The 27,445-nt window shown below is 39.3% G+C and overlaps 1 protein-coding gene across 4 annotated transcripts in view; it reads right to left on the bottom strand.

Annotated features, from left to right (window-relative positions):
- LOC135734533 (transient receptor potential cation channel subfamily M member 4-like) overlaps positions 1 to 27,445 on the bottom strand; it is a 564,782-nt gene that overhangs the window by 493,763 nt on the left and 43,574 nt on the right. Inside the window, exon 3 of one of the 4 annotated variants that reach the window (XM_065253375.2) lies at positions 3,325 to 3,502. The exons of 2 other annotated variants lie outside the window; for them this stretch is intronic. In XM_065253375.2, coding sequence (XP_065109447.1) covers positions 3,325 to 3,502 — 178 coding nt within the window. Of the gene's footprint in view, positions 1 to 3,324; positions 3,503 to 27,445 lie in introns of those variants that run through there. One more of the 4 variants, XM_065253378.1, reaches the window with a different exon arrangement.

The raw sequence follows: 27,445 nt of genomic DNA, 5'->3' as shown, positions 1-27,445 counted from the left end.
TTAATTCTGTTCGCCTCTGTGCTGTATTGTGTCACGAAATAAACTGAATTATCTGAATCCTTTGATTTACATTTTTGTACTAACAATTCATCTCTACTGATATTACTTACTCTATTATATGCTTTGTTGATCACACTATTTTTGTACCCTCGTTCCTGAAATCTTTGAGTCATCTCTTGAGCCTTGAAGTTAAAATCCACTTCTTTATCACATATTCTTCTCAACCTTTGAAATTGTCCGAAGGGAATGTTATCAGTTATCCATGGTGGATGAAAACTATCTGCTCTTAATATAGTATTTCTATCTGTTTCTTTTCTAAAAATAGTGGTATGCAACACTCCATTAAGATCTTTAGAGATTTTTAAATCCAAGAAGTTAATCTCGGTACGTGAAAAGTCAAGACTCAACTTTAAATTTATATTGATGTTACTGTATTTAAGTATGAATGGAATGCTAACAACTTTGTCTCCGAACCAGTCCATATCATGATAATGTCATCTATATATCTTCCCCACCACCTCACATACTTTAAATATGGATTTCAATCTTAAAAAAAAAAAGTATTTTCCCATAGTCCCAAATACAAATTAGCATAGTTTGGTGCGAAACATGCACCCATAGCTGTACCTTTAATTTGTTCATAAAAATTCTCTTGGAAAAGAAAAAAGTTGTTATTCAATGTCCATTCTGCTAGTTGTACAATAAAACATGCAGGTGAAATTTCCGTAATCCGCTTTACCCAATGGCTCAACATTATAAAAATGCAAATCATGGTAGTCCGAGCACATTAAAGATAATCGGCATACAACATGTTCCTAGAATGACAAGAGGAGGTGATAGGGTTACAAGGCTTTTACAAAGAGAGTCCTTTTGGATATATACGTTGAAAGCAACAACATTTCCAGGTTTAAATGGAGAATTGGACTTTGTACCTTTTTTGTGATATATTTTTTGTGATATATGTGTGGAATAATAATACTTTGTATTTTGAGTTGGACATTATTGAACTGTGGATTTTATATAATTTTGATTTTTTTTCTCTCTGTATGGTGTTTTGATGAGTATTGTATTGGCTATGTCTTTGGTGTGTGGGTTACATTGAGCTTTCTCTCTTTAGGCTCCCTTACATCGCGACCAGGTGATCGCTATTGGACTAATTGACTGCCGTTCAAATGAACTTGTGTTTGCATGTGTTTGTTACACCCTGACGAAGGCTTGTTAGCCGCAACGCGTAGGTGTATTTGTCACCTGTTTTTAAATATTAAGCCATGTGAAATAAAGGCTTTTTAACCATTTCTACAGCATTCGAGTGCCTTGGATTTTTCTTATAAATAAATGCGATCTTCTTTATAAATGACGGCGATTATCTTGCATAAAGTTCCCTGTATTCAGATGCTGCATTTACGTGTTAAAGTATTTATCTTTCTTTTACTGTCTATGGTATTTACATTACAATCCAGGATGCTATAGCAGTCAAACTTGCTCAAACTCACACAGTGTAAAACCAAACCCTATTCATTCACCAATCACATCCGAGCGTTTCTCTCTTCCTCATTTGCTGCGTTCCGCTGTCACTCGCGTGACGTATTACGGCAGACACATCGGTATACTTGGATTTGGAGCGACAATTTTCACACAAAAGAGAGGAAAAACGAGCACCATTGCGGAAAATCCTGGTGGCGAGGGAGAGAGAGACGATGCAACAATATTTGTTTCGAAAAAGGCAAGGAAATACTTCTGGTCGTTTCTCAATTGGAAGGCTGCAGCCTCCGGAGGTCAAATATGCATGCTGCATACGTCATCAAGCCTGGTTTATTAACACTCTGGGGTTGGCTGCGGCGCGGGCGCCGCAAACTCTTTATTTTTCGATCACTCCCCAAAGAGACTTAGATAACTCTGCTGATTTTTGACATACAGATATGATTTATACATCATTTAAAACGTTAAATTGTCTAGTTTTTTTCTGTCCACTCCCAATAAAAACAGCATGTTGTGCTTTTCGCAAAATTAAGAAAATAAACATGATGCGCGTTTTGTTAAAACTTCCCCAGGGCCCTAAAAACCCCTTAGACCCCAGAGGGTTAAGGTAAACTGAGCATTACATTCGCAAGTCATAAGCATACGGCAACAATTTACGATTAACTAAGTATAATAGTCAACTTTATAATTGTTAATATTCTGAAATAAGACAGTCTTGATGACGTATGCAGCTTAGAAATACGACATCCGGAGGCTGCAACCTTCAGATTCAGAAATGGCTTCTGCCACGAGTTCCTCATCAGAAAGTTGTAACATGACTGCGTTTCTCCTAGCCTAGAAATCTAGACGCACCCTAGCGGCCGCAAAATTTATTTGCTGCCAGGGTTTAGTCTAGCTACTCACAATACACTTAACAGCTCCAAAAACCAAAATTTGGTCAGGCCAATCACATCGTGTGTAGCGTCTGTGGGGCGGGCTTAACATGATGACGACAGAGCTGCAACGGTTTCTACTTGAAAACAAAGAATGGCTGCTGCTGCTGGCGAACAGCTTTCTTTTGAAGCGGCTTTGGCCGCGACTCTGGAGGACTTAGACTTATGTTTTTCTTTGAGAGAAGAGCAAATAACCCTACTGAAGTCCTTTTTAAGCAAGAAAGATGTGTTTGGAGTTTTGCCGACTGGTTACGGTAACTACGTCACCTTCTTCGTTGCTCTGATTGGTCCTAGCGCTATCCTATTGCGTGCAGAGGCATTTTGAGGGACAACCTTATATCCCGCCCCTTGCATTGAGCCGTTTGTGTGAAGAGTTGCCAGACCTTACATCTTGATGTAGGTCTGGCTAACCAGGCTACGTTTCTCCCTGATGCCTCAAAATGTTGATCGTTTAGCGTTTCGTTTTTAAAGGTTTAGTTTTTAGTTTAGTTTTAAGGTTGGCCAGTTCTTTTCCTTTGCGACAGTGCTGCGGTGCTTGTGGCATCTAGGGGCGCTAGGCCTGAAAAATACATGTCTAGCGCCCCCTAGTGGCCAAAAAGTTCAGCGGTGTGCCTTTAAGCTGCAACTCATTTTACATTTACTTTTTAAATGAAATAACATTCATATAATAATTTCTGAACATATCATTGCAATTGTGTTTAAATAATACATTTCTAACTTGAAACAGTTGCATAATAAACTTAAATTTAGCTTATCCTTCCTATTTTTTTGTTTTTTGGTGGCGTGTTAAGGTGGGATTCTGTTAGAAAAAAATGGAAGATAAAGTGGTCCTTGGGCTGAAAAAGTTTGAGAAACACTGCTATAGTATGACATTTATCTGATCAGACCAGAATACAGCTTTATGTGAACTCACAGAACTGTGCCTCTTGCCAGCTCCAGCAAACTCCAGCTCTCCGTAGGCATCTGTGGGCTGCTCTGAGGAGTGCTGTGCACTGTCCCACAGACTGACAATAGCTGTGCTAAAGTAATCACCCAGGGCCACAGAGTGGTGTGCATCTCGTGCAACCCCACACTGACATAGACGTCCATTGCTAAAAAAAAAAGTTTATTTAAAACATTATGACCTTTATTGCGTTCTGTAATTATTTTGTGATATTGTTTTATTTCATTGATAAAATAAATGATGGATGCTGTAGCAAATTAAACAAGTGTTACTGTTTAATCGCCACCTCTATGAACACTGATTGTACTCTGAAATCACTCAGCATAAAAATGATAAATCATTCACTGATTTTGTGCCAAATCTAAACAAACAAATCTAAGAGCAGTTTCCTGGACAGGGCTTATTCTAGTCCCAGACTAAAATGCAAGTTTGAGCTGCTTTAATTTTAAAACACTTTGTCCTGGCTAATCTTACTATATATCGGTGACATTGTTTTGTCTCAAGATGCACACCTTTAGTGTTTTTGTAAGGTATGTTTGTAAAAACTTCTTAAATGACCTAACATAAATAAGGCTTAGTCCTAAAATAAGCCTAAACCCTGTCCGGGAAACTGCCCCTGTTGTTCCTTAATTCTGTGACCTATCGAATTCTGTGACTAGAGGTCGCTGTTTAGCAATTTTTCACGCGAGACCGCGCCTGGCACCCTTGCACATTATCGTGAGCGCGGCAAGGGAGTTTTTGACGATTTACGTGACCGCCCACTGAACGATGACGTAATTTTACCGTAGCTCTAGTCTACACTGTAAAAAAAAATCCGTAGAAATTGCAGCTGGGTTGCCGGTAATTTACCGTAGATTTAAATTTATGTTATTTACTTGCAACATTTTGTTCAAAGTTAAAGGAACATTTAACATTTACAAGTCTTTGTCTTTACAGAGTAAAACTAAAACAACAGCATCAAGCAAAACGTTCTGGGAAACAAAATCTGAAGCAAAAAAACAGAAAAAGGTTGATGATGATTTCTGGTTCCCAGAATGCTTTGCATGAGGCTGCTATTGTGTAGTTTTATTCTGTAAAGATAAAGACTTGTTAATATTAAAAATGTATTTAACTTTGAACAAACTCTTGCCAGTAAATAACATAAATTTAAATCTACGGTAAATTACCGGCAACCCAGCTGCAATAACATTGTAATTTCTACGGATTTTTTTTACAGTGTAGCGTATGAATAAATCGGGGAGAATCTATCAGAACAAATACATTTATACATGTTTGTAACAGCATGAGAGTAAGTAAATGATGGGTGATTTTTGGGTGAACTATCCCTTTAATTTCTGCCTCATTGAGATGTTAAGTACTTCTTATGCACTATACTTTGCTTATTCTCAAGAAATATGTCAACAGATAAGAAAAGGAAGAATTCTGCAATGAAGAAGAAAGAAATAGCCGCTGACATGGAGACGTCAGCTTGCTCTGCAGTTCGCAATGTCCTTGTCGACAGTTGTCACAGTTACTCTAGGCCTAAAGAGATAATTTAATTTTCTGTGATGACAGAACAAGATTTCCCCTCGCTTCCTAATACTTCTGTGAAACCTCCTTCAAAGAAAGGCCGTGATGAGTCCGCTGACGATATTGTCACGAAATTGTCTGAACTCATCAACATGAGATCTGATAAGCTGGAGTCGATGGTTGCAGTCAATACTTCTCACATTGCCGGATTGAAAGAACAGTTGAATTCTGTGTGTGCTGAAGTAAATGAGTTAAAGACCAAAATGTCACAAGTCGAATCATCGTTGTTGGAGGAGAGTACTCGAATTACCACACTGGAATCACGCATCTCTGAGCTGGAACACTACTCTAGGCGCTGGAATTTGAAACTACACGGCATGCCAAAAAATGTGGATGAGAAAAATGTGAGGAAAGAAGTGGTTCACGTTTGTCAGAGATTACTGCCAGAGCACGCTGATCGCCTTCCAGATGTGATTGACACTGTGCATCGTATTGGTGTGAAAAGAACAAATTCTACTCGCGGGATAATCATTCAGTTCTCTTCGCGTATACACAGAGCTGCAGTTTGGGCTGCAGCCAAAAATTCGACTTATCTACGGGAAAATGGTTTGCGCTTCAGAGAGGATCTGTGTAAGACCGACAGAGAAAGCAGAATGAAGTTATGGCCACTAGTAGAGCAAGCACGAAAAGCTGGAAATATTGCCTACTTTGTAGCTGGCCGTGCCTTTGTTGATAAAAAAAAGAGATCTTCCCAACAGGCTGAATTATCTGAACTATACGCAGATTCTGTTTACACTTTAGTTAAGTCCAATTTAAAAATGATGAACATTCATCCTGTTCTGGACCAGATATATTTTTTGATATTACATCTGTATTTTGTCAGTTTATGATTATGCGTTCCGTGTTGATATGACGTTGTGCTCTCAGCTCATCGAGTAGCTGTTTCTGAGCTCTTTTTTCGTTCAAGTGACTTATTGTTCTTGATATTGACTTTTTTGTTGTTCTGATGTCTTTATCTATAACTTCACTTAATGCCAGGGGACTTAGAAACAATTTAAAGCGGAAAGCAATTTTTTTATTTGCCAAACAGCGGAAGACAGATTTTTGTTTTCTTCAAGAGTCTCAAAGAATTTCTGAGGATGTGCCTTTTTGGAAATCCCAATGGGGGAATGGCATTTTTTGTTCTCATGCTTCTCAACGGTCTGCAGGTCTTTGTACACTTAAAAACTTATTTACTGGTAAACTTCCCCATACAGACTTCGATTGTAATGGACATTTTGTGTGTCATGTTGCTCAAATTCAGAACTATGATTTGATTGTCAAAAGATACAAAATACAAAATTATACTTTTTTAGACAAGGTAGAAGAAAAAATCGTTCACTGGTTATCCAAATTTCCTCATGCACATATACTTTTAGGTGGTGATTTTAATATCACATTAGATAACCTGGTTGATAGATGGTCTCCAGGTTACCATTCTAATTGAAATGTAAAGCTAAAGCTGCTAAAGCAAAAATTTTATCTAGTCGATGTCTGGAGAGTTAAACACCCTCATGAAACAGTTTTTACCTGGTGTAATATATGCGTCATCAAAACAACACAGAAGCTGCTGAAATTCCTGCCGCGTCACTCAAATAGTTTAACATTAAATAACATCATATTTGTCTTAAATCGTTAACGATAAACATAGGCTGCTAACGCATATTCTGGATCTTGACATAAACTCTGACTAGCTCACGCTATTTAACATGCACGTGCGGTGTGCGATACCTGCGAGTTGTCATACACGCAATGCCTCGCAGCGCTTCTCGCCCAGGGTGCGACCCCCACCCGGCTAGCCTTTCAAGGTATGTGCAAGCAAATACAAAAATTAAACAACAGTCAATGCTTATATAAACCCTGGTTGGATAAGGATTTAAAGTTGGATATGAAGATGAAATCTGATGCATTTAGCTTCAGTGTTAAAACTGATGAAATAATTGCGGTCTGTGGTTCTATAATGGCAATTTTTTTTATAATATGGGAAAAAATAACTATAAAATATAGCTGCAAGCAGCGATTACCGGGGTTCAAGCCTTTAGATCACAAGACGTTTAAGGACTTGGCCATAGATATTCTGCATTGTATATTGTACACACACACGTTAGTTGTAACGGACCAGCATTCGTCAAACTTTTATGACCCCCTCCCCCACCCGGTGACAGTTGCTGTCTGACAGCTCGTGTTTGACAGGGGGCGGGACCATCAATCAAAAGCTGTACAAGTTGTCAACTTTAGACAGCGAGTGTTTAATCGTTTTTATGACAGGTCATTTAGCGGGGGTTGTTTTCCTGCGTGTGTTTTATGTCAAGCGTATGTTGTTATGTTTAATGACGGCTCGTGTGTGACAGTTCGTGTTTTGGCATTTGATGTCAGCTCTCACCCTTCCTCACTCCTTTCTCACAAGCCCTGCATTCTTTCACAGGGGTGCGTGTTGTAAAGCGAGTAAAGATTTCTAAAACTCAACGATGGTAAAATAATTCCCCATTACGGTGTCAAAAAAGTAAATGTTTATTTTAGATTTAGACAAATCATGAACAATGCTATGATTAAAACGTTTGTTTGTAACAATCTTTTCATAACCTGCTCTATAGTTTCACGCGTATTAAAGATCCGGCGGTGCCTGACAAAGCGCCGGGTGTGTGTTCATATATGCCGTTTTAAATTAACCTTAATAAAATGTAATTCTGTCCACTATGGCAAAATACTGGGTTTATTTTAGATTTAGGGGATTCTTTAACCAAGGTTCTGATTAAGACATATGTATACGTGCACCGATGGTGCCAGAGAACTTATATCTGACGTTAATAAACTTTTTAAATGTTTTTTAAGACGTCTTCACCTCATTTTAGGGTTTTATTTTTAATTAAAGGCTTCTTAAAACGTGTGAATATGTGTATATTATACAAAGAGTCTTATATTGTCTGCTATGACAAAAATAAAGTATTATTTTAGATGTTAGGTGAATGACTGCGTGTATCTTATTAATACAACTTGATAATACGTTTGTTTTGTCAAGAGACTTCTTTAAAGTCACGCAAGAATAAAATATTTTAGTTGTAACTGGTTAACCTTAAATGTTCTATTATCTATTTAACTATAAGCTATATTTTTCTGATCAGCCTCAAAGTTTCTGATGTTGAACTTATGACCGTGTGTGATAGATATTTCACAGCAGGGTCGGGTTGTAATCTAGGTAGAGTCTTTTAAAACTGTAGTGGTAAAATGTAATATGGTAACTCTGTCAAAAAAGTAAAAGGTTTATTTTAGATCACAATCTATTTTATGGCAAACATTACAGTATATAAAAGTTTGTAACAACACAATTTTATTTAATCAAATACTCAGTACGTGTATAGCAATGAACTGTGTCAAAATCACAGGGGTCCCCATCAATACCATATCCTTTAGACTAAAGGGTATTTATTTTAATCTAAATAAAATCTTAATCTTTTCATGCACAATATTCTGATCACGCCATGATCGTGTTCCAGCGTTTACAATAGAGAACATACGCGGATGCGTGTTCATATCCGCCGTTAAGAAACTTTTTTAAACGATTAAAGACATTTTCAATTCATCTTCTGGGGGTTGTTTTAAAATAATAACACCTTAAAATCAACTGTTTATATGTGGTTATTACACAATAACATGTAATTCTGTCCGCTCCGGTATAATAAGGGTTTTATTTTAGATTTGGGACTTTCTTTAACCAAGTCTCTGATTAAAACATGTGAATGCGTGTACCAACGTTGCCAGAAAACGTACGCTGATGCGCTTATATATCTGGGCTGCGTTCAGCCCCGACAAAACGTTGCACAACGTTTATTAAACTGAAACGGTGATGCATTGAACACCCTGTTGTGATGACGCAAGAGTTGCAACTACGGTAGCTGAGAGGCCATTCTTTGTGTTCTTTTTTAAATGTCTCTAAAGCCTGATGAAATCGTTATAAATGTGTGTTTATTACTGTAAAATACCCTCAATGTTTCAGTCACTGACCTTGCTGTCCAGAATGAAAGACAACATTCCAACTTGAACCCATTGAGCGAGCTGTCTCTTTACTATCGCGTGGTTTTATACATCTTGCCGCTGATTGGACCGACATTTCTGACACACCCACCAAACAAGAGAAAACGCTTCTAAAACCTGTTGCATTCCGTTGCACACCGTTTCCAGGAAACATGTCGTTCAACCCGGAAATCGTAGCAAAACGTTGCGCACCGGTGTGAGATTGAACGTGCCCCTGGCGTTAAGAGCCTTTAAAACGTTTTAAGACATTTCACACCCTCTTCTGAGTTGAATTCATTAATGTCATCTAATATCCACGTGTGTACATGTGTATTTACGATAAATGTAACACGGTACGCATTGTCAAAATAAAAGGTTTCTTGAACATGTTATTCCAGTGTGTGTTTCTTGTCTTGCGAGTGTTCGAATCGACATATTTATTGATGTGGAAAAAAGTTTGTATTTTGGACCATCAGTTTCAGTCTCTCTCTCTCTCTCTCTCTATCACCACCCGCTATCACACAGCGGACCTAGTGTATCTGAACAGCGGGGGTGTTCAGCGGTACGTACTGTTTCTAAAACTCTATGTTGGTAAAATAAAGGGGTAATTCACCCACCCATTGACAATAACTAAAAGTTTTATTTTAGATTTTAGCTAGAGCACCAGAGCCTAATTTAGGGGAGACACTGCAGGATCTAAAAGTTTGTAACATTACAAAATTATTTAATGAAATATTCAGTACGTTTTATATTTAAGCAATAAATTATACCAAAACCTCCGTAGGTCTACTATGCTTTAGACATAGTCTATTTATTTTAAACTAAATAAAAGCTGATTCGCTTCACGAGATCTGTGAAGCTTTTCAAGCAGAGGGTTCTGTTCAAGCCATTAAAGATCGGGGGTTCCGGCGTTCAATAGAACATACGCGGTTGCGTGCACATATAGGCCAGTAAGAAGCTTTTTAAACGATTAAAGACATTTTCATCTCATATTATGGGTCTGTTTTAATCTTATGACACCTTAAAACCAACTGTGAACATGTGTTTATTACACAATAAATGTAATACTGAGAGCTATGGCTATATAAAAGTTATTTTAGGCATATCATTATCCCATACTCATAAGATAATGATTAAAGCATGTTATGGCATAGAGCAATAAACACATGCACTCACATATCTATGGTTTTAAAAACAAAACTTTTTTAATGTTTAAGGCATTTTGACCCCATTTTTTGGTTTTGTGTCCGCTGTCGACCCAAACCTCTAAATGCTTATTATACAACAAATGCAATTCTGTCAGCATTTCTAGTTTTAGAACGCCGCTGATTTAAACATGGGTTTTTTAAATGAAACGGCCATGTGACTTTTATGACAAAAGCTATTCGATCTTATTTTTTTTATTTTGTTTGTTTTTAACATCCAAACGTTCTTATACACAATCCATAATTAAACATCTAGGTGTGTATGAGTAAGTTTATATCTAAAGACACATGAGCAGCAACGAGTCGCGCTTGTCTCTGTGTGTGTGTGTGTGCATCCAGTCTGTTTATGTGTGGGCGTGTTTATGAGCCCGTGTCTTTGCAAGGTGTGTGCGTGTGTGTGTGTGTGTGTGTGTGTGTGTGTGTGTGTGTGTGTTTGCATGGGGTCTATGATGTCTCTGTTTGTTACTAAAGTTTTGATATTAAGTCTGTGTTCTCATTGACAATAAGTAAGGGTTTTTAGATTTAGGCTTCATTACACAGATACTGATTAAATCATGTTATCCATTATTTGCGATTTAAAGAAACTTAAAAGGTTTAAGACATTTTATCTCACATTGTGGTGTTGTTTTTTAATTAATGTAACCTTAAAACCATCTGTTATTCTGAAAGAAAGACACACATAAGATTTACCTGTTTTATGATGACTTTTCTGTCGCTACTGCTGCTTCCTGAGTGGACATTTATAATCTTTAGATATTTTATTTTGGTCCGCTGGCTAAACTGAACGCGCGCCTTCAAACCTATGCGGCCACGCACGTGCACAACTTAAAGGGGACATGCAACGTTTTGTACATATATTTTACGTTTTAAGCAAAAAATAGCTTGTTGTTGAACATCATTTGGCGGACCCCCTGCAGTTCCGTCACGGACCCCCTGGGGGCCGTGGACCCCCGGTTAAAGACCCATGGTGTAGAGAAAATTGTACTGCACTGGCTATACTGTTGTTGAGTGTAAGAACTGAAACAATTCAATAAAACATAACAAGATACGTTATCTGAATGGTGGATGGTGTTATTAAATCGTGTCAATAACAAATATCATTTCATTTAGCAGATTCATGTTCATGTCCTTTAATCAAGTACTATGAAGGCTTTCTGTTTTAATTAGGTAAATAAAGTGAAGTATGCAAGTTATTAAACCGTATATATTTTTATGGGGAAAAGGAACATATACACAAACATGCTCTGCACATTTTGTATGTTTCTCTCATCTGAAACATCATTTTAGTTCATAGAGATCTATTCTGTAGGTCTTACTAAATGGTTGCTTGTTTAAATCTTTTAGACAATTTTTTAACAATAGTAATTGTTCTTATAGAACATATATATTCTTTGACATAGATATTATGTGCAAACATACAAGTATTTCAGATGACAGCCTCTGTCATATTATAGTAGGCCTAAAAGTAGTACTAAAGCTCTACATTTTTATTATATTTAACCACTGGCTATGTCCATACTGTACATAACTGATCCAGATGTGTTGTTTATATAAAATGGAATTAATAACAAATATGATGTCATTAAGCAAATGTTAGTCACATTTGCTATTAACCCTTGTGTGGTGTTCGGGTCTGTGGGACCCGTTTTTAATGTTTACTAAAAGAAAAATTATGCAATAAATTATTGTTTCAACCTCAGATTCATTGGCCTTGGCTCATTTTCTATAAAGAACATAAAAATAAACAACTTGATAATGACTGTACACTGTACACCCCCCCCAACACATTTATATTACATATATGGTGTTCGGGTCCACTGGACCCAGGGGTAATAAGAGTGTGAAAATTGAATGTGCTATGTAACTTCACTCTGTTTTTCTTCTATATGGGACTCCTGTGAGTGCATGAATGTGTTTGTATATATGTAGGTACATATGTGATGGATGCATGTCAGAGTTTTGTCCTTCTTCACTTGCTGTAACAGCGCAAGGATACAAAATGTTATATATCAAGCATGAACACTTGTCTAGCCCCACTGTCCCAAACACTTTACCTTCAGTCTAACAGGAACCATTCTACATTTTACCATTATCTCCCTTCCAAAAAATAACCATGATTGTATTATAGTAAAAGTGTAGTAGTAATCATGGTAAATTGGTGTACTGATTACCATTTGTAAAACCATGAGTTTACCACAAAACCTATGGTGTGTGTGTGTGTGTGTGTGTGTGTGTGTGTGTGAGAGAGTGCTTGAGAGAGAGTGAGAAAGAGAGAAAGTAAAATTTCATATCCAAGCATTTTCATATTTTTAGGTTGTAGCCAATAGCAACATACTGTATTGTACTGCAGTGTGTGTTGACATAAGATGGACAGGAAGACACAGTATATGTCTATAAAATGCAAGAAATGCATATGCAAAGCAGCTACATGGTAACAATTTGGTTCTTATGTGTTGTGTAGGCTGGCATGAACAGATTATGTGTTCAATGTGGATGATGTGTTATGATACGGCATCTTTCCAGATGGGGGCTTGTGCTATGTAAACTGACACAAATGTGTACAATTTCAAACTAAGTTCAAAGAATTAAACATTAAAGTGATGAAAAACGTATTTGAGATGAAAAAGTTATAAATACTTATTTAAGATAAACATGTTTTGCCCCAATATCTGGGGGAGAATAGAATTTTCTTCTCTTATTTCATATTATCACAAAAACGAATAGCACTTTAATCTATAAATAGTCCTCTACTAGTGGTAAATGACAAATATTAACCATAAATTCTGTTTATTTTACTTGCAATAAGGCTAAAATAAACATCTGTAAACAGTTATACATAAATTTGTATGACTGCATTGTTTAAAGATACAAATAATGCAGTGGTTCCACTAGACCCACAAACATTGTCTAAGTAACAAATATATGAACACCACACAAGGGTTAAGCACTTATTTGTGTTCACACATGTGCTGTGCTAGAGTAAGTTTTCAGTAAATCATTTACATTTAAAATAACCAATTGTATCATAACATTACAATTTCATTGCAATAATTCTATAAACAATTATTAAAAACTTTATAAGACACATCATGACATGTTTATGTTCTAGAAAATAGATTAGAATACTAAAGCTACTGATAACCAAATATATATTCTCTTTATGTATGATTATTAGTTATTATTTCTAATGTTGGCCTGTTCTTTAAGGATCCACATATTTACAACAATCTTTTTCATATCTTTAGGATTTGAAGAATTCTAAGACAACATTTAAAGCTTTACAACTTTATTGGGTTGTTTCCCACAGGTTTAAATTGATGCATGACTAGCCATTAGTTATGTAAAAACATTAAGGTACTTTTTACAAACAAACCTTTTAAAAAACATTACTGGTGTACATCTTAAAACACAACTATGGCCCTGATATATTTAAAGATAGGCCAGTGTAAGCTATTTTCAAGTAAGACAACTAAAACATAAACCTACATTTTTAGTCTGTAACTACACTTAAACCAATGGTCAGTAACAATAATCTCTAAGACTAGTCTTAAAAGTTAGTCATACATTTTTGTCTTCATGATTTAACATAACTGTTTTAAAGGGACACTTCACCTATTTGCATTAAGCTTTGTATAGTTAGAACCCCAGTCATGTTTTTGAATGGTCATGCATCATTTCCTCAGTTGCCGCTGAGACAGGAGAAATACAGATTTCAGTGTTGCACTTCCTTCTTTCAATGATGTAAAAATAATCATTTTGCATCATTGAAAGAAGGAAGTCCAATATCTTTGTTGAGGGAGTGAGACAACAAACACCCCCGTGGCTCAGTCAAATAGGCACCAAATTTTAAATGTATGTTACATTTCGACTACAAATATGACACACTTTCAATAAAGATTAATGTTTCTACAAGTGAAATGCTCCTTTAAGTATCATGTGAAAAAATATTAAAATTATTAAAATTATATTTAAATCCAAATAGTAAGACTGATTAGCCCTAACTAACTACTAGTTCTTCAGACTAGTCCTTAAAACACAGTCTTAACTTAATGGCTACTGTATGTTTATTCAACCAGCCCTAGTCTTGGAAAGACATATATTGTTAGATCTTAATAAAACTATTAATATTTTGTCATAAGCTTCACATTACTAGTTAATTAGTTAGATATACTTAATCTGGCCCATTTTGAAAATGTCACATTTCAAAATGCTTGAATTGATTACCTCAAGTCTTTTAGTTTTAATGAGGTAAATGACTGCAAATGGTGCCCACCTCACTATGTGACATCACATCTAGGAATACAACGGGAAAAGTTTATTTTATGTTTCATATAGATATTTGCCCAGATAGTACAGCAAATTCACAAAATTGTTTTTCATATAAACATAAACATCTAGAGCAGTACTTTCAACTCAGTGAAATGCAACAATCTGACACAATCAGTTCAGTTCATACAAATCTCTAAGACTTTTGTATATGTGCAGAGCAGTGGGCCTCCAGGAATATTTTGAGAACCACTGATCTAGGGGACAGTTAACGTAACACCCGTTGTTCTAGATGCAAATATTTCCGGAATGATGAGCTAAAAATCTTCACAAACACTTGAGAACATAAGACAAACAGGCCCATCAGTTAATTGTAATCGCACACCACTACGCTGGACTCGTACATGGTTAATGCTGGTTGGCTGTTGGTCGGCTTTTTTTCTAAGATATGTAATTATCCTAATAGACCATTATAAGAATCTGAAAGCAGATTTTATGTGCAAAATAACAAGTAGGTCAGACAAATATTTGTGTGTCGTATACATATGCTATAGTCATCGTTCTTTGTTCTTAGGTTATAGCGCCACCTAGTTGACAATTTCTGAAATTTTTTGCATGTGACCTCAGCAAGGGTCTATACATAAGTTTACCAAGTTTCGTGTTGATATCTCATTCCTATCATAAATTATAGCCATTTAAGTATTTATGGCCCCGCCTCTTCGTACTTTTGACCGTAATGTTGCGACCACGAGTGCAAAGTTCAACTTTTTTTCAATAATTATTGATATTCAGTGTCTTAGGAATGTTCTAGCACTTGATTGGTTCAGATTGCTCAAAAAACCTAGGACTAGTTTGCAAAAGTAGGTTTAAAAGAAAATTATGAATATCTAACAAACGATTCGACTGAGACAAGTGCTTTTTGAGAAAAAGTTGTTCATTGTAAGTACCTCTATTAAATGATATGAAGATCTTGTTGATATCTGAAACACTTCATAATACAAAATCACTTAAACACCGCAAAAAGGTGATAGCGCCTCCCAGAGGCCGAATTTTTTCTTACTCTGCACAGACCTTCATGGCCAAGAGACAAACAGGCCCACCGCGTTTTGTTTCGATCGGTCTTCGTTAACCCCGTCTAATAGCTGCTTTTTCTTGATTGGCCGATGGCGGCCATGTACGCGAAATTCCTTTTAGACATTGATAGTACCCTAGACCAGGAGCACCGGTGCCAAATGTCAAGTTGATCGGTCTCATATTTCTGTAGTTACAGACCTTTAAAGTTGAGGTGGTGTTATAGCGCCAACTAGTGGTCAAGCGGCGCAATTTTTTACACATAACCCCAGAATAGTCCAATGTATATGTGTACCAAATTTGGTGTCAATACCTCTTTCCAATCCCAAGTTATAGCCATTTAAGTCCAAGAGGCTCCGCCAATTGGGGGCGTTTGGGCGTGGCTTTATGACGGTGAGTCGAAAGTTCACATTTTTTTTGATAACTTTGGATACTCACCCTCCAAGGAATATAACAGCACTGGAACGGTTTCGATCGGTCGAAAAACCTAGGACTAGTTCGTTTTTATTTTTTTCGACAAAACCGAAAATAGTGAAACAATTTCCATGGCCAAAATGAAATCGGAGATATACTTTTGTTCGTCTTGACACAAGGATTCCAGTGATATAAGACACTTGACATTTGGACAAGATTTTTGGGAGTTATGATCAACAACGCGTTTGTTATCGCCATAGCGCCACCTATAGGGCAATCGGGTTGATACTCTATCAACCTCTCCCCAAATTGGGTCCTACCATTTGGCCAAGTTTCAAGTCTCTAAGCCTTACGGTTTGGTCTGCACATTCCGTTTTATGGCAAAATAATAATAAAACATAGCTGCAAGCAGCAATTGATGGGTTTCGAACATCAGACGTTGCTTTCCCGCCTGAGCAGTTACACCCGAACACAGCCACAATGAATGATAGACCACCTCGCTCCAGAAAAACGAAAGACATGGTCAAAAAAGGATCATACAGACAATGTATGCTTACACACACGTGCACCTGTAAGACAAACATGTAATGTCCTAAATATGACGTTATGAGAATAATTTGTTAACGAGAATGGGTTTTTCAGATTTATAAAGTAACATACAAATCCGAAATGGCCGTGTTTAGTTGAACTACCAGGCCATTGAGTCGTGGTATGGTGCAATGGTGCAAACAGACTGCACACGTGTACATAAGACACACACACAGCAGCGCAGCAGACCGCAAGGACCTACAATGGACAGCAAACACAGCTGGAAAGATAATGCTTGACTTATTTAATGTCTTCCTGAATTGTGTTATGATAACCCCATGACTAAGCATAAGGCAAAACCTGGCATGTTTGGTATCGTTGGACTTTGCAACAATTCAGGACTCTTGTGAAAAAAGTCCCATGAAAATACGGTGACTGCAGCCAAAGTTGTAGGCGTGTAAAATATGCGTCTGAAACTGCAGGCTCCCTCAGGTCCTGACTGCCATCAGAATTACCAAGTGTATGACTCGGAGACTAATCACTAGTGGATGCCACTTTTTTCCCTAGCAACCAAATACAGTACCCTAGCAACAGAGTAAACAAAGCCTTATATCTCCGCATCAGAACATCATAGAGACACGGGGGTTGGACCATTTGACTCGTATCTCGGAGTGTAATAACTAGGAGATGCAAAAAATCCATAGCAACCAAATACAGTACCCTAGCAACCGGATAAACAAAGCCTTATATCTCTGCATCAGAACATCGTAGAGACACGGGAGTTGGATCATTTTATTTTTGGCTTGGAGTATAATCATATATTGTCCCCAGAATTTTGCCATGGCAAGCACCACTTCACATTTTCTTCATGAAATGTACCTATCTAGTTATGTTGGCTTGACAAAGCCAACATATTGTTCTTCGATCTAAGCTTATTATTAGTGGTGCTTGCATTTATGCAAGGCATCACTATTATTATTGCTCAGGGATATTATTAGTGGTGCTTGCATTTATGCAAGGCATCACTATTACTATTGCTCATACTTATTAGTGGTGCTTGCATTTATGCAAGGCATCACTATTATTATCTTGCATACTTATTATTAGTGGTGCTTGCATTTATGCAAAGCATCACTATTATTATCTTGCATACTTATTAGTGGTGCTTGCATTTATGCAAGGCATCACTATTATTATTGCTCATACTTATTAGTGGTGCTTGCATTTATGCAAGGCATCACTATTATTATCTTGCATACTTATTATTAGTGGTGCTTGCATTTATGCAAAGCATCACTATTATTATTGCTCAGGGATATTATTATTATATTTTATTCTTACATCCGGACACTTTTTTCGGCGCGTAACTCGTCCCGCACGGTTTGTCGTAGACTCATAAAAGAGGGCTCAAATCGACCGGCTTATTGAGGAGAGGTGTGCTATGACTTTTATAAGCGATCGGGTGCAGGATTTCCGAAAGGGGGGCGTAAAACCACCCGAAAAATCCCATTGACTTAACATTGGGCCCAACTTTTACGGATCGTAGCTCCGCTTGAGGATTTTGTAGAAACATGTGGGTTACAACATTTGAAGAGGGTGGTAGACTCTGTAAGAACATACATCACATTGGGGTGTAAGTTGTACCCCTGGGGTGTAAGAGGCTCCCAAAAGTGCCCTAATGAAAAGTCAATGGGGGAAAATCCCATAGACTTAACATTGCAAAACTTTGACAGGTCATAGGCCCGAGCGAGGACACGGGGGTTGGACTGTTTTACTTGTGACTTGGAGTGTAATCACTGGCCACAACATTGGCCACTCCCAAGCCACGCCCCTAGCAACCAAATATGAACACCCTAGCAACGGAATAAACAAAGCCTTATATCTCTGCATCAGAACATCGTAGAGACACGGGGGTTGTACCGTTTTTCTCATGACTCGAAGGGTAATCACTAGTGGATGCCAAGAGGTGTTAAGCCACGCCCCTAGCAACCAAATATGAACACCTAGCAACAGAATAAACAAAGCCTTATATCTCCACATCAGAACATTGTAGAGACATGGGGGTTGGACCGTTTGACTCGTGACTCGAAGTGTAATCACTAGTGGATGCCATTTTTTCCCTAGCAACCAAATACAGTACCCTAGCAACCGAAAAAACAAAGCCTAATATCTCCTCATCAGAACATCGTAGAGACATGGGGGTTGGACCGTTTGACACATGACTCGGAGTGTAATGACTGGTGGAGGCCATTTTTTCCCCTAGCAACCAAATACAGTACCCTAGCAACAGAATAAACAAAGCCTTATATCTCCAAATCAGAACATCATAGAGAGACACGGGGGTTGGGCCGTTTGACTCGTGACTCGAAGTGTAATCACTAGTGGATGCCATTTTTTCCCCTAGCAACCATATACAGTACCCTAGCAACAGAGTAAACAAAGCCTTATATCTCCGCATCAGAACATCGTAGAGACACGGGGGTTGGATCGTTTGACTTTTGGCTTGGAGTATAATCATAAATTGTCCCCCGAAACTTGCCACGGCAAGCACCACTCACATTTTCTTCAGGAAATGTACCTATCTAGTTAGTGGTGTTTGCATTTATGCAAGGCATCACTATTATCATTGCTCAGGGATATTATTATTAGTGGTGCTTGCATTTATGCAAAGCATCACTATTACTATCTTGCATACTTATTATTATTAGTGGTGCTTGCATTTATGCAAGGCATCACTATTATAATTCCCCATACTTATTATTAGTGGTGCTTGCATTTATGCAAGGCATCACTATTACTATTGCTCATACTTATTATTATATCTTTATTTATTTATTCTTATATCTGGACACTTTTTCGGCGCAGAACTCATCCCACACGGTTTGTCGTAGACCAATGAAACAGGGCTCAAAACGACCGGCTTATTGAGGACACGTCTGCTATAACTTTTATAAGGGATCGGGTGCAGGATTTCCGAAAGGGGGGCGAAAAACCACCCGAAAAATCCCATTGACTTAACATTGGGCCCAACTTTGACAACTCATAGCTCCGCTCGAGGATTTTGTAGAAACATGTGGGTTATAACATTTGAAGAGGGTGGTAGACTCTGTAAGAACATACATGACATTGGGGTGTAAGTTGTACCCCTGGGGTGTAAGAGGCCCCCGAAATTTCCCATTGACTTATAATGGGGCAGGGAACACGCCCATATAAGGGAAAAAAAACTGTTCCAGATGGGATATCTTTGCTTTACAGTGTCGTAGAGATAAGTGGGTGGGCTCATTTTACTCGGGCATCCAATCAGTCTCTCAGGATCATCCCAGAGCTATTAAGCCACGCCCCTAGCAACAATTTTGGGCACCCTAGCAACATCTCCCATACACTGCCATTATAAAATGCCCAGATGGATATCTTTGCACCACAGTGTCATAGAGACATGGGGGTGGGCTCATTTTACTCAGGCATCCAATCAGTCTCTCAGGATCCTTACATAGGTATTAAGCCACGCCCCTAGCAACCACTTTTGATCACCCTAGCAACACAAAATTCAAACAGTTATATCTCGGCATCAGAACATCGTAGAGACACGGGGGTTGGACCGTTTGACTCGTGACTCAGAGTGTAATCACTATGGGATGTAATTTTTTTCCCTAGCAACCAAATACAGTACCCTAGCAACAGAGTAAACCAAGCCTTATATCTCCGCAATAGAACATCATAGAGACACGGGGGTTGGACCGTTTGACTCATGACTTAGAGTGTAATCACTATGGGATGCCAATTTTTTCCCTAGCAACCAAATACAGTACCCTAGCAACAGAGTAAACAAAGGCTTATATCTCCGCATCAGAACATCGTAGAGACACGGGGGTTGGACCGTTTGACTCGTGACTCAGAGTGTAATCACTATGGGATGCCAATTTTTTCACTAGCAACCAAATACAGTACCCTAGCAACAGAGTAAACAAAGCCTTATATCTCAGCATCAGAACATCGTAGAGACACGGGGGTTGGACCGTTTGACTCGTGACTCAGTGTGTAATCACTATGGGATGGCAATTTTTTCCCTAGCAACCAAATACAGTACCCTAGCAACAGAGTAAACAAAGCCTTATATCTCCGCAATAGAACATCATAGAGACACGGGGGTTGGACCGTTTGACTCGTGACTCAGAGTGTAATCACTATGGGATGCCAATTTTTTCCCTAGCAACCAAATACAGTACCCTAGCAACAGAGTAAACAAAGCCTTATATCTCAACATCAGAACATCGTAGAGACATGGGGGTTGGACCGTTTGACTCATGACTCGGAGGGTAATCACTAGTGGATGCCATTTTTTGCCTAGCAACCAAATACAGTACCCTAGCAACAGAGTAAACAAAGCCTTATATCTCCGCATCAGAACATTGTAGAGACACGGGGGTTGGACCGTTTGACTCGTGACTCAGTGTGTAATCACTATGGGATGCCATTTTTTTCCCTAGCAACCAAATACAGTACCCTAGCAACAGAGTAAACAAAGCCTTATATCTCCGCATCAGAACATCGTAGAGACATGGGGGTTGGACCGTTTGACTCATGACTCAGAGGGTAATCACTAGTGGATGCCATTTTGTCCCTAGCAACCAAATACAGTACCCTAGCAACAGAGTAAACAAAGCCTTATATCTCCGCATCAGAACATTGTAGAGACATGGGGTTTGGACCGTTTGACTCGTGACTCGGAGGGTAATCACTAGTGGATGCCATTTTTTTCCCTAGCAACCAAATACAGTACCCTAGCAACAGAGTAAACAAAGCCTTATATCTCCGCATCAGAACATCGTAGAGACACGGGGGTTGGACCGTTTGACTCATGACTCGGAGGGTAATCACTAGTGGATGCAAATTTTTTCCCTAGCAACCAAATACAGTACCCTAGCAACAGAGTAAACAAAGCCTTATATCTCCGCATCAGAACATCGTAGAGACACGGGGGTTGGACCGTTTTACTCGTGACTCGGCATGTAATCACTAGTGGATGCCAATTTTTTCCCTAGCAATCAAATTCAGTACCCTAGCAACAGTGTAAACAAAGCCTTATATCTCCGCATCAGAACATCGTAGAGACACGGGGGTTGGACCGTTTGACTTCTGCCTTGGAGTGTAATCACAAGTGGGTGCCAATTTTTTCCCTAGCAACCAAATACAGTACCCTAGCAACAGAGTAAACAAAGCCTTATATCTCCGCATCAGAACATCGTAGAGACACGGGGGTTGGACCGTTTGACTCGTGACTCAGAGTGTAATCACTATGGGATGCCAAATTTTTCCCTAGCAACCAAATACAGTACCCTAGCAACAGAGTAAACAAAGCCTTATATCTCAGCATCAGAACATCGTAGAGACACGGGGGTTGGACCGTTTGACTCGTGACTCAGTGTGTAATCACTATGGGATGGCAATTTTTTCCCTAGCAACCAAATACACTACCCTAGCAACAGAGTAAACAAAGCCTTATATCTCCGCAATAGAACATCATAGAGACACGGGGGTTGGACCGTTTGACTCATGACTTAGAGTGTAATCACTAAGGGATGCCAATTTTTTTCCTAGCAACCAAATACAGTACCCTAGCAACAGAGTAAACAACGGCTTATATCTCCGCATCAGAACATCGTAGAGACACGGGGGTTGGACCGTTTGACTCGTGACTCAGAGTGTAATCACTATGGGATGCCAATTTTTTCCCTAGCAACCAAATACAGTACCCTAGCAACAGAGTAAACAAAGCCTTATATCTCAACATCAGAACATCGTAGAGACACAGGGGTTGGACCGTTTGACTCATGACTCAGAATGTAATCACTATGGGATGCCAAATTTTTCCCTAGCAACCAAATACAGTACCCTAGCAACAGAGTAAACAAAGCCTTATATCTCAGCAACAGAACATCGTAGAGAAACGGGGGTTGGACCGTTTGACTCGTGACTCAGTGTGTAATCACTATGGGATGCCAAATTTTTCCCTAGCAACCAAATACAGTACCCTAGCAACAGAGTAAACAAAGCCTTATATCTCCGCATCAGAACATCGTAGAGACACAGGGGTTGGACCGTTTGACTCGTGACTCGGAGGGAAATCACTAGTGGATGCCATTTTTTCCCTAGCAACCAAATACAGCTCCCTAGCAACAGAGTAAACAAAGCCTTATATCTCCGCATCAAAACATCGTAGAGACACGGGGGTTGGACCGTTTGACTCGTGACTCAGAGTGTAATCACTATGGGATGCCAATTTTTTCCCTAGCAACCAAATACAGTACCCTAGCAACAGTGTAAACAAAGCCTTATATCTCCGCATCAGAACATAGTAGAGACACGGGGGTTGGACCGTTTGACTTGTGACTCGGAGTGTAATCACTAGTGGATGTCAAATTTTTCCCTAGCAACCAAATACAGTACCCTAGCAACCGAATAAACAAAGCCTTATATCTCCGCATCAGATAATCGTAGAGACATGGGGGTTGGACCGTTTGACTCGTGACCCGGAGTGTAATCACTATTGGATGTCAAATTTGTCCCTAGCAACCAAATACAGTACCCTAGCAACCGAATAAACAAAGCCTTATATCTCCGCATCAGAACATCGTAGAGACATGGGGGTTGGACCGTTTTACTTGTGAGTCAGAGTGTAATCACTAGTGGATACCAAGTTTCTCCCTAGCAACCAAATACAGTACCCTAGCAACAGAGTAAACAAAGCCTTATATCTCCGCATGAGAACATCGTAGAGACACAGGCTTTGGATCGCTTTACTCGTGACTGGAAGTATAATCATATACTGTCCCCAGAAATTTGCCACGGCAAGCACCACTTTACATTTTCTTCAGGAAATGTACCTATCTAGTTATTATTATTAGTGGTGCTTGCATTTATGCAAGGCATCACTATTATTATTCCCCATACTTATTATTATTATTCTTCTTTTTCTGGACACTTTTTCGGCGCGTAACTCGTCCCGCACGGTTTAACGTAGTCCCATGAAAGAGGGCTCAAATCGACCGGATTATTGAGGAGAGGTGTGCTATGACTTTTATAAGCGATCGGGTGCAGGATTTCTGAAAGGGGGGCGAAAAACCACCCGAAAAATCCCATTGACTTAACATTGCGCCCAACTTTGACGAGTCATAGCTCCGCTCGAGGATTTTATAGAAACATGTGGGTTACAACATTTGAAGAGGGTGGTAGGCTCTCTAAGAACATACATCATAATGGGGTGTAAGTTGTACCCCTGGGGGGTAAGAGGTGCCCAAAAATGCCTAATGAAAAGTCAATGGGGCAAAATCCCATAGACTTAACATTGCAAAAATTTTGACGGGTCATAGGTACGAGTGAGGATTCCTTAGAAACATGTGGGTTACTAAATTTGAAGAGGGTGGTAGGCTCTGTAAGAACATACATCACATTGGGGTGTAAGTTGTACCCCTGGGGTATAAGAGGCACCCGAAAATTCCCGTTGACTTATAATGGGGCAGGAAACATGCCCATATAAGGGAATAAAACAGTTTCAGATGGGATATCTTTGGTTTACAGTGTCGTAGAGATAAGTGGGTGGGCTCATTTTACTCGGGCATCCAATCAGTCTCTCAGGATCATCCCAGAGCTATTAAGCCATGCCCCTAGCAACAATTTTGGGCACCCTAGCAACATCTCCCATAGACTGCCATTATAAAATGCCCAGATGGATATCTTTGCACCACAGTGTCAAAGAGACATAGGGGTGGGCTCATTTTACTCAGGCATCCAATCAGTCTCTCAGGATCCTTACATAGGTATTAAGCCACGCCCCTAGCAACCACTTTTGAGCACCCTAGCAACATAAAATTCAAACAGTTATATCTCAGCATCAGAACATCGTAGAGACACGGGGGTTGGACCGTTTGACTCGTGACTCAGAGTGTAATCATTATGGGATGCCATTTTTTTCCCTAGCAACCAAATACAGTACCCTAGCAACAGAGTAAACAAAGCCTTATATCTCCGCATCAGAACATCGTAGAGACACGGGGGTTGGACCGTTTGACTCGTGACTCGGAGTGTAATCACTAGTGGATGCCATTTTTTCCCTAGCAACCAAATACAGTACCCTAGCAACAGAGTAAACAAAGCCTTATATCTCCTCATCAGAACATCGTAGAGACACGGGGGTTGGACCATTTTACTTGTGACTCGGCATGTAATCACTAGTGGGTGCCAATTTTTTCCCTAGCAACCAAATACAGTACCCAAGCAACAGAGTAAACAAAGCCTTATATCTCCACATCAGAACATCGTACAGACACGGGGGTTGGACCGTTTGACTCGTGACTCAGAGTGTAATCATTATGGGATGCCAATTTTTTCCCTAGCAACCAAATACAGTACCCTAGCAACAAAGTAAACAAAGCCTTATATCTCCGCATCAGAACATCGTAGAGACACGGGGGTTGGACCGTTTGACTCCTGACTTAGAGTGTAATCATTATGCGATGCCAATTTTTTCCCTAGCAACCAAATACAGTACCCTAGCAACAGAGTAAACAAAGCCTTATATCTCCGCACCAGAACATCGTAGAGACACGGGGCTTGGACCGTTTGACTAGTGACTCAGAGTGTAATCATTATGGGATGCCAATTTTTTCCCTAGCAACCAAATACAGTACCATAGCAACAGAGTAAACAAAGCCTTATATCTCCGCATCAGAACATCGTAGAGACACGGGGGTTGGACCGTTTGACTCGTGACTCGGAGTGTAATCATTATGGGATGCCAATTTTTTCCCTAGCAACCAAATACAGTACCCTAGCAACAGAATAAACAAAGCCTTATATCTCCGCATCAGAACATCCTAGAGACACGGGGGTTGGACCGTTTGACTCGTGACTCAGAGTGTAACCATTATGGGATGCCATTTTTTCCCTAGCAACCAAATACAGTACCCTAGCAACAGAGTAAACAAAGCCTTATATCTCCGCATCAGAACATCGTAGAGACACGGGGGTTGGACCGTTTTACCCGTGACTCGGCATGTAGTTAGTTAGTTAGTTAGTTAGTTATATACTTTATTAATCCCACATGGGGCAATTAGTTAAGAGCAGCAAATTCTGTATACATTCATAGCATACATCATACACGTGCGCATAACATACAACATACTAGTGTAATCACTAGTGGATGCCAATTTTTTCCCTAGCAACCAAATACAGTACCCTAGCAACAGTGTAAACAAAGCCTTATTTCTCCGCATCAGAACATTGTAGAGACACGGGGGTTGGACCGTTTGACTCGTGACTCGGAGTGTAAGAAGCACCTGCAATATTTGGTAGATAATGTCCTGCCTGCACGATGCGTTTCCGGGTTGTAAACTTGATAAAGCAGACAAACTGTCCAAGGCTATGACCACATTTTTATTCTGATTGTTTTCTTCCAACCATTGTAATGCCCATAATATACCCAACAATTCTACAGTATACACTGATAAATTATCTGTTGCTCTCTTTACAATTCTTACTTCATGGTGGGGAATGTAAATTGCAGCCCTAGTGCGGTCTGACTCCTTTTATCCATCCGTATATATAAGTAATTTATTTCGATAATTGTTCAAATATTCTTGAACAATTATCCACTGTGGTATTATTCCAGAATTCTCTTTTAACATTTGTTGTAAGCTTATATCTACTATAGTGGTTGTATGAATCTCCAAGGCAGGCGACAGAGGCGTGTCACACCCGAACACCCCACGCGATGCAGCTCCGGGGACCGCGTTCGGGTAAACGAAGACGCCATCGCCCAGCATGAAAGCGGTAAGACTCCGCTTGTTATTGTAACATGTACTACTTGCCACATGTATAGTTTAGCTTCTGCTGTTAGCATAGAGGGGTTTACATGCACTAAGTGTATTGAAGTATTAAGGTTAACTGAGAAGGTTGCTGAACTAGAATCGCGCATCCGAACGCTAGTTGAGGATAGCAAAACCGCTAATGTTACTGTTGTAAATACTGTATCGAGCGAAAAGACTAATGGCTCGGTTCCGACATCAGATGCTAATGTAAACATTACAAATACTGCATCGAGCGCGCATAGTGTTCCGACATCAGATGCTAATGTTAACATTACAAATACTGTATCGAGCGCGCATAGTGTTTATCATAATACACATGGCTCGGTTCCGACATCAGAGTCAAGTCGACGGTCTAACTGGGTGACTGTCAGGCGGCATAGTCATAAACGGCGTCCTTCTAAGACCCATAACGTTACGGCACTTTCTAACAGATTCGATCCCCTAAGGAATATACTAGCTGAAACACCTGTTAAAAGTGCCCTGGTCATTGGAGATTCTATACTCAGGAACACTAACATTGTGGCACCAAACACTATAGTCGACTGTATACCGGGAGCCAGAACGTCTGACATTAGATCCAAACTTAAAGTGCTGGCTAATGCTAAACGGAAGTTTTCTAAGATTGTTATTCACGCCGGAACAAATGACACCAGACTCCGACAGTCAGAAATCACCAAAGATACTATTAAGGAGATGTGTGAAATTGCAAAAACAATGTCAGACAATGTAATATGCTCTGGTCCCCTCCCCGCCAACCGGGGAGATGAAACACATAGTAGATTAGTGTCTCTCAATGGCTGGATGTCAAAGTGGTGCCCTCAGCATAATGTAGGGTTTATAGACAATTGGAAGCATTTCTGGGGTAGACAATTCCTCCTAACCCGAGATGGCCTTCATCCGACATCAGAAGGAAGTGCTATACTCACCAGAAATCTGATTAATAGTCTTAATTCTGATATAGTATGACTATCCAGGGCCCAGGTCAGGAAACAGACGGATCAGCTTAACTGTCCGTCTGTTAGCTGGCATGATATGTCAAGATCACATATATCCCAGCACTTCGAGTCGATCTTACCAGAATATCAACACATTTCAACTGTATCTGTTCCCCGAACAAGCAAATACAGAGCACCGCTTGCCACATCACGTACAAATTTGATCAACATAACATTAGAAAACAAT

This window comes from Paramisgurnus dabryanus, chromosome 1, assembly GCF_030506205.2.
Source record: "Paramisgurnus dabryanus chromosome 1, PD_genome_1.1, whole genome shotgun sequence".
Taxonomy (NCBI): Eukaryota; Metazoa; Chordata; class Actinopteri; order Cypriniformes; family Cobitidae; genus Paramisgurnus; species Paramisgurnus dabryanus.
The sequence above is the reverse complement of the archived record's forward strand: the minus strand, read 5'-3'. Positions and strand labels throughout refer to the sequence as shown.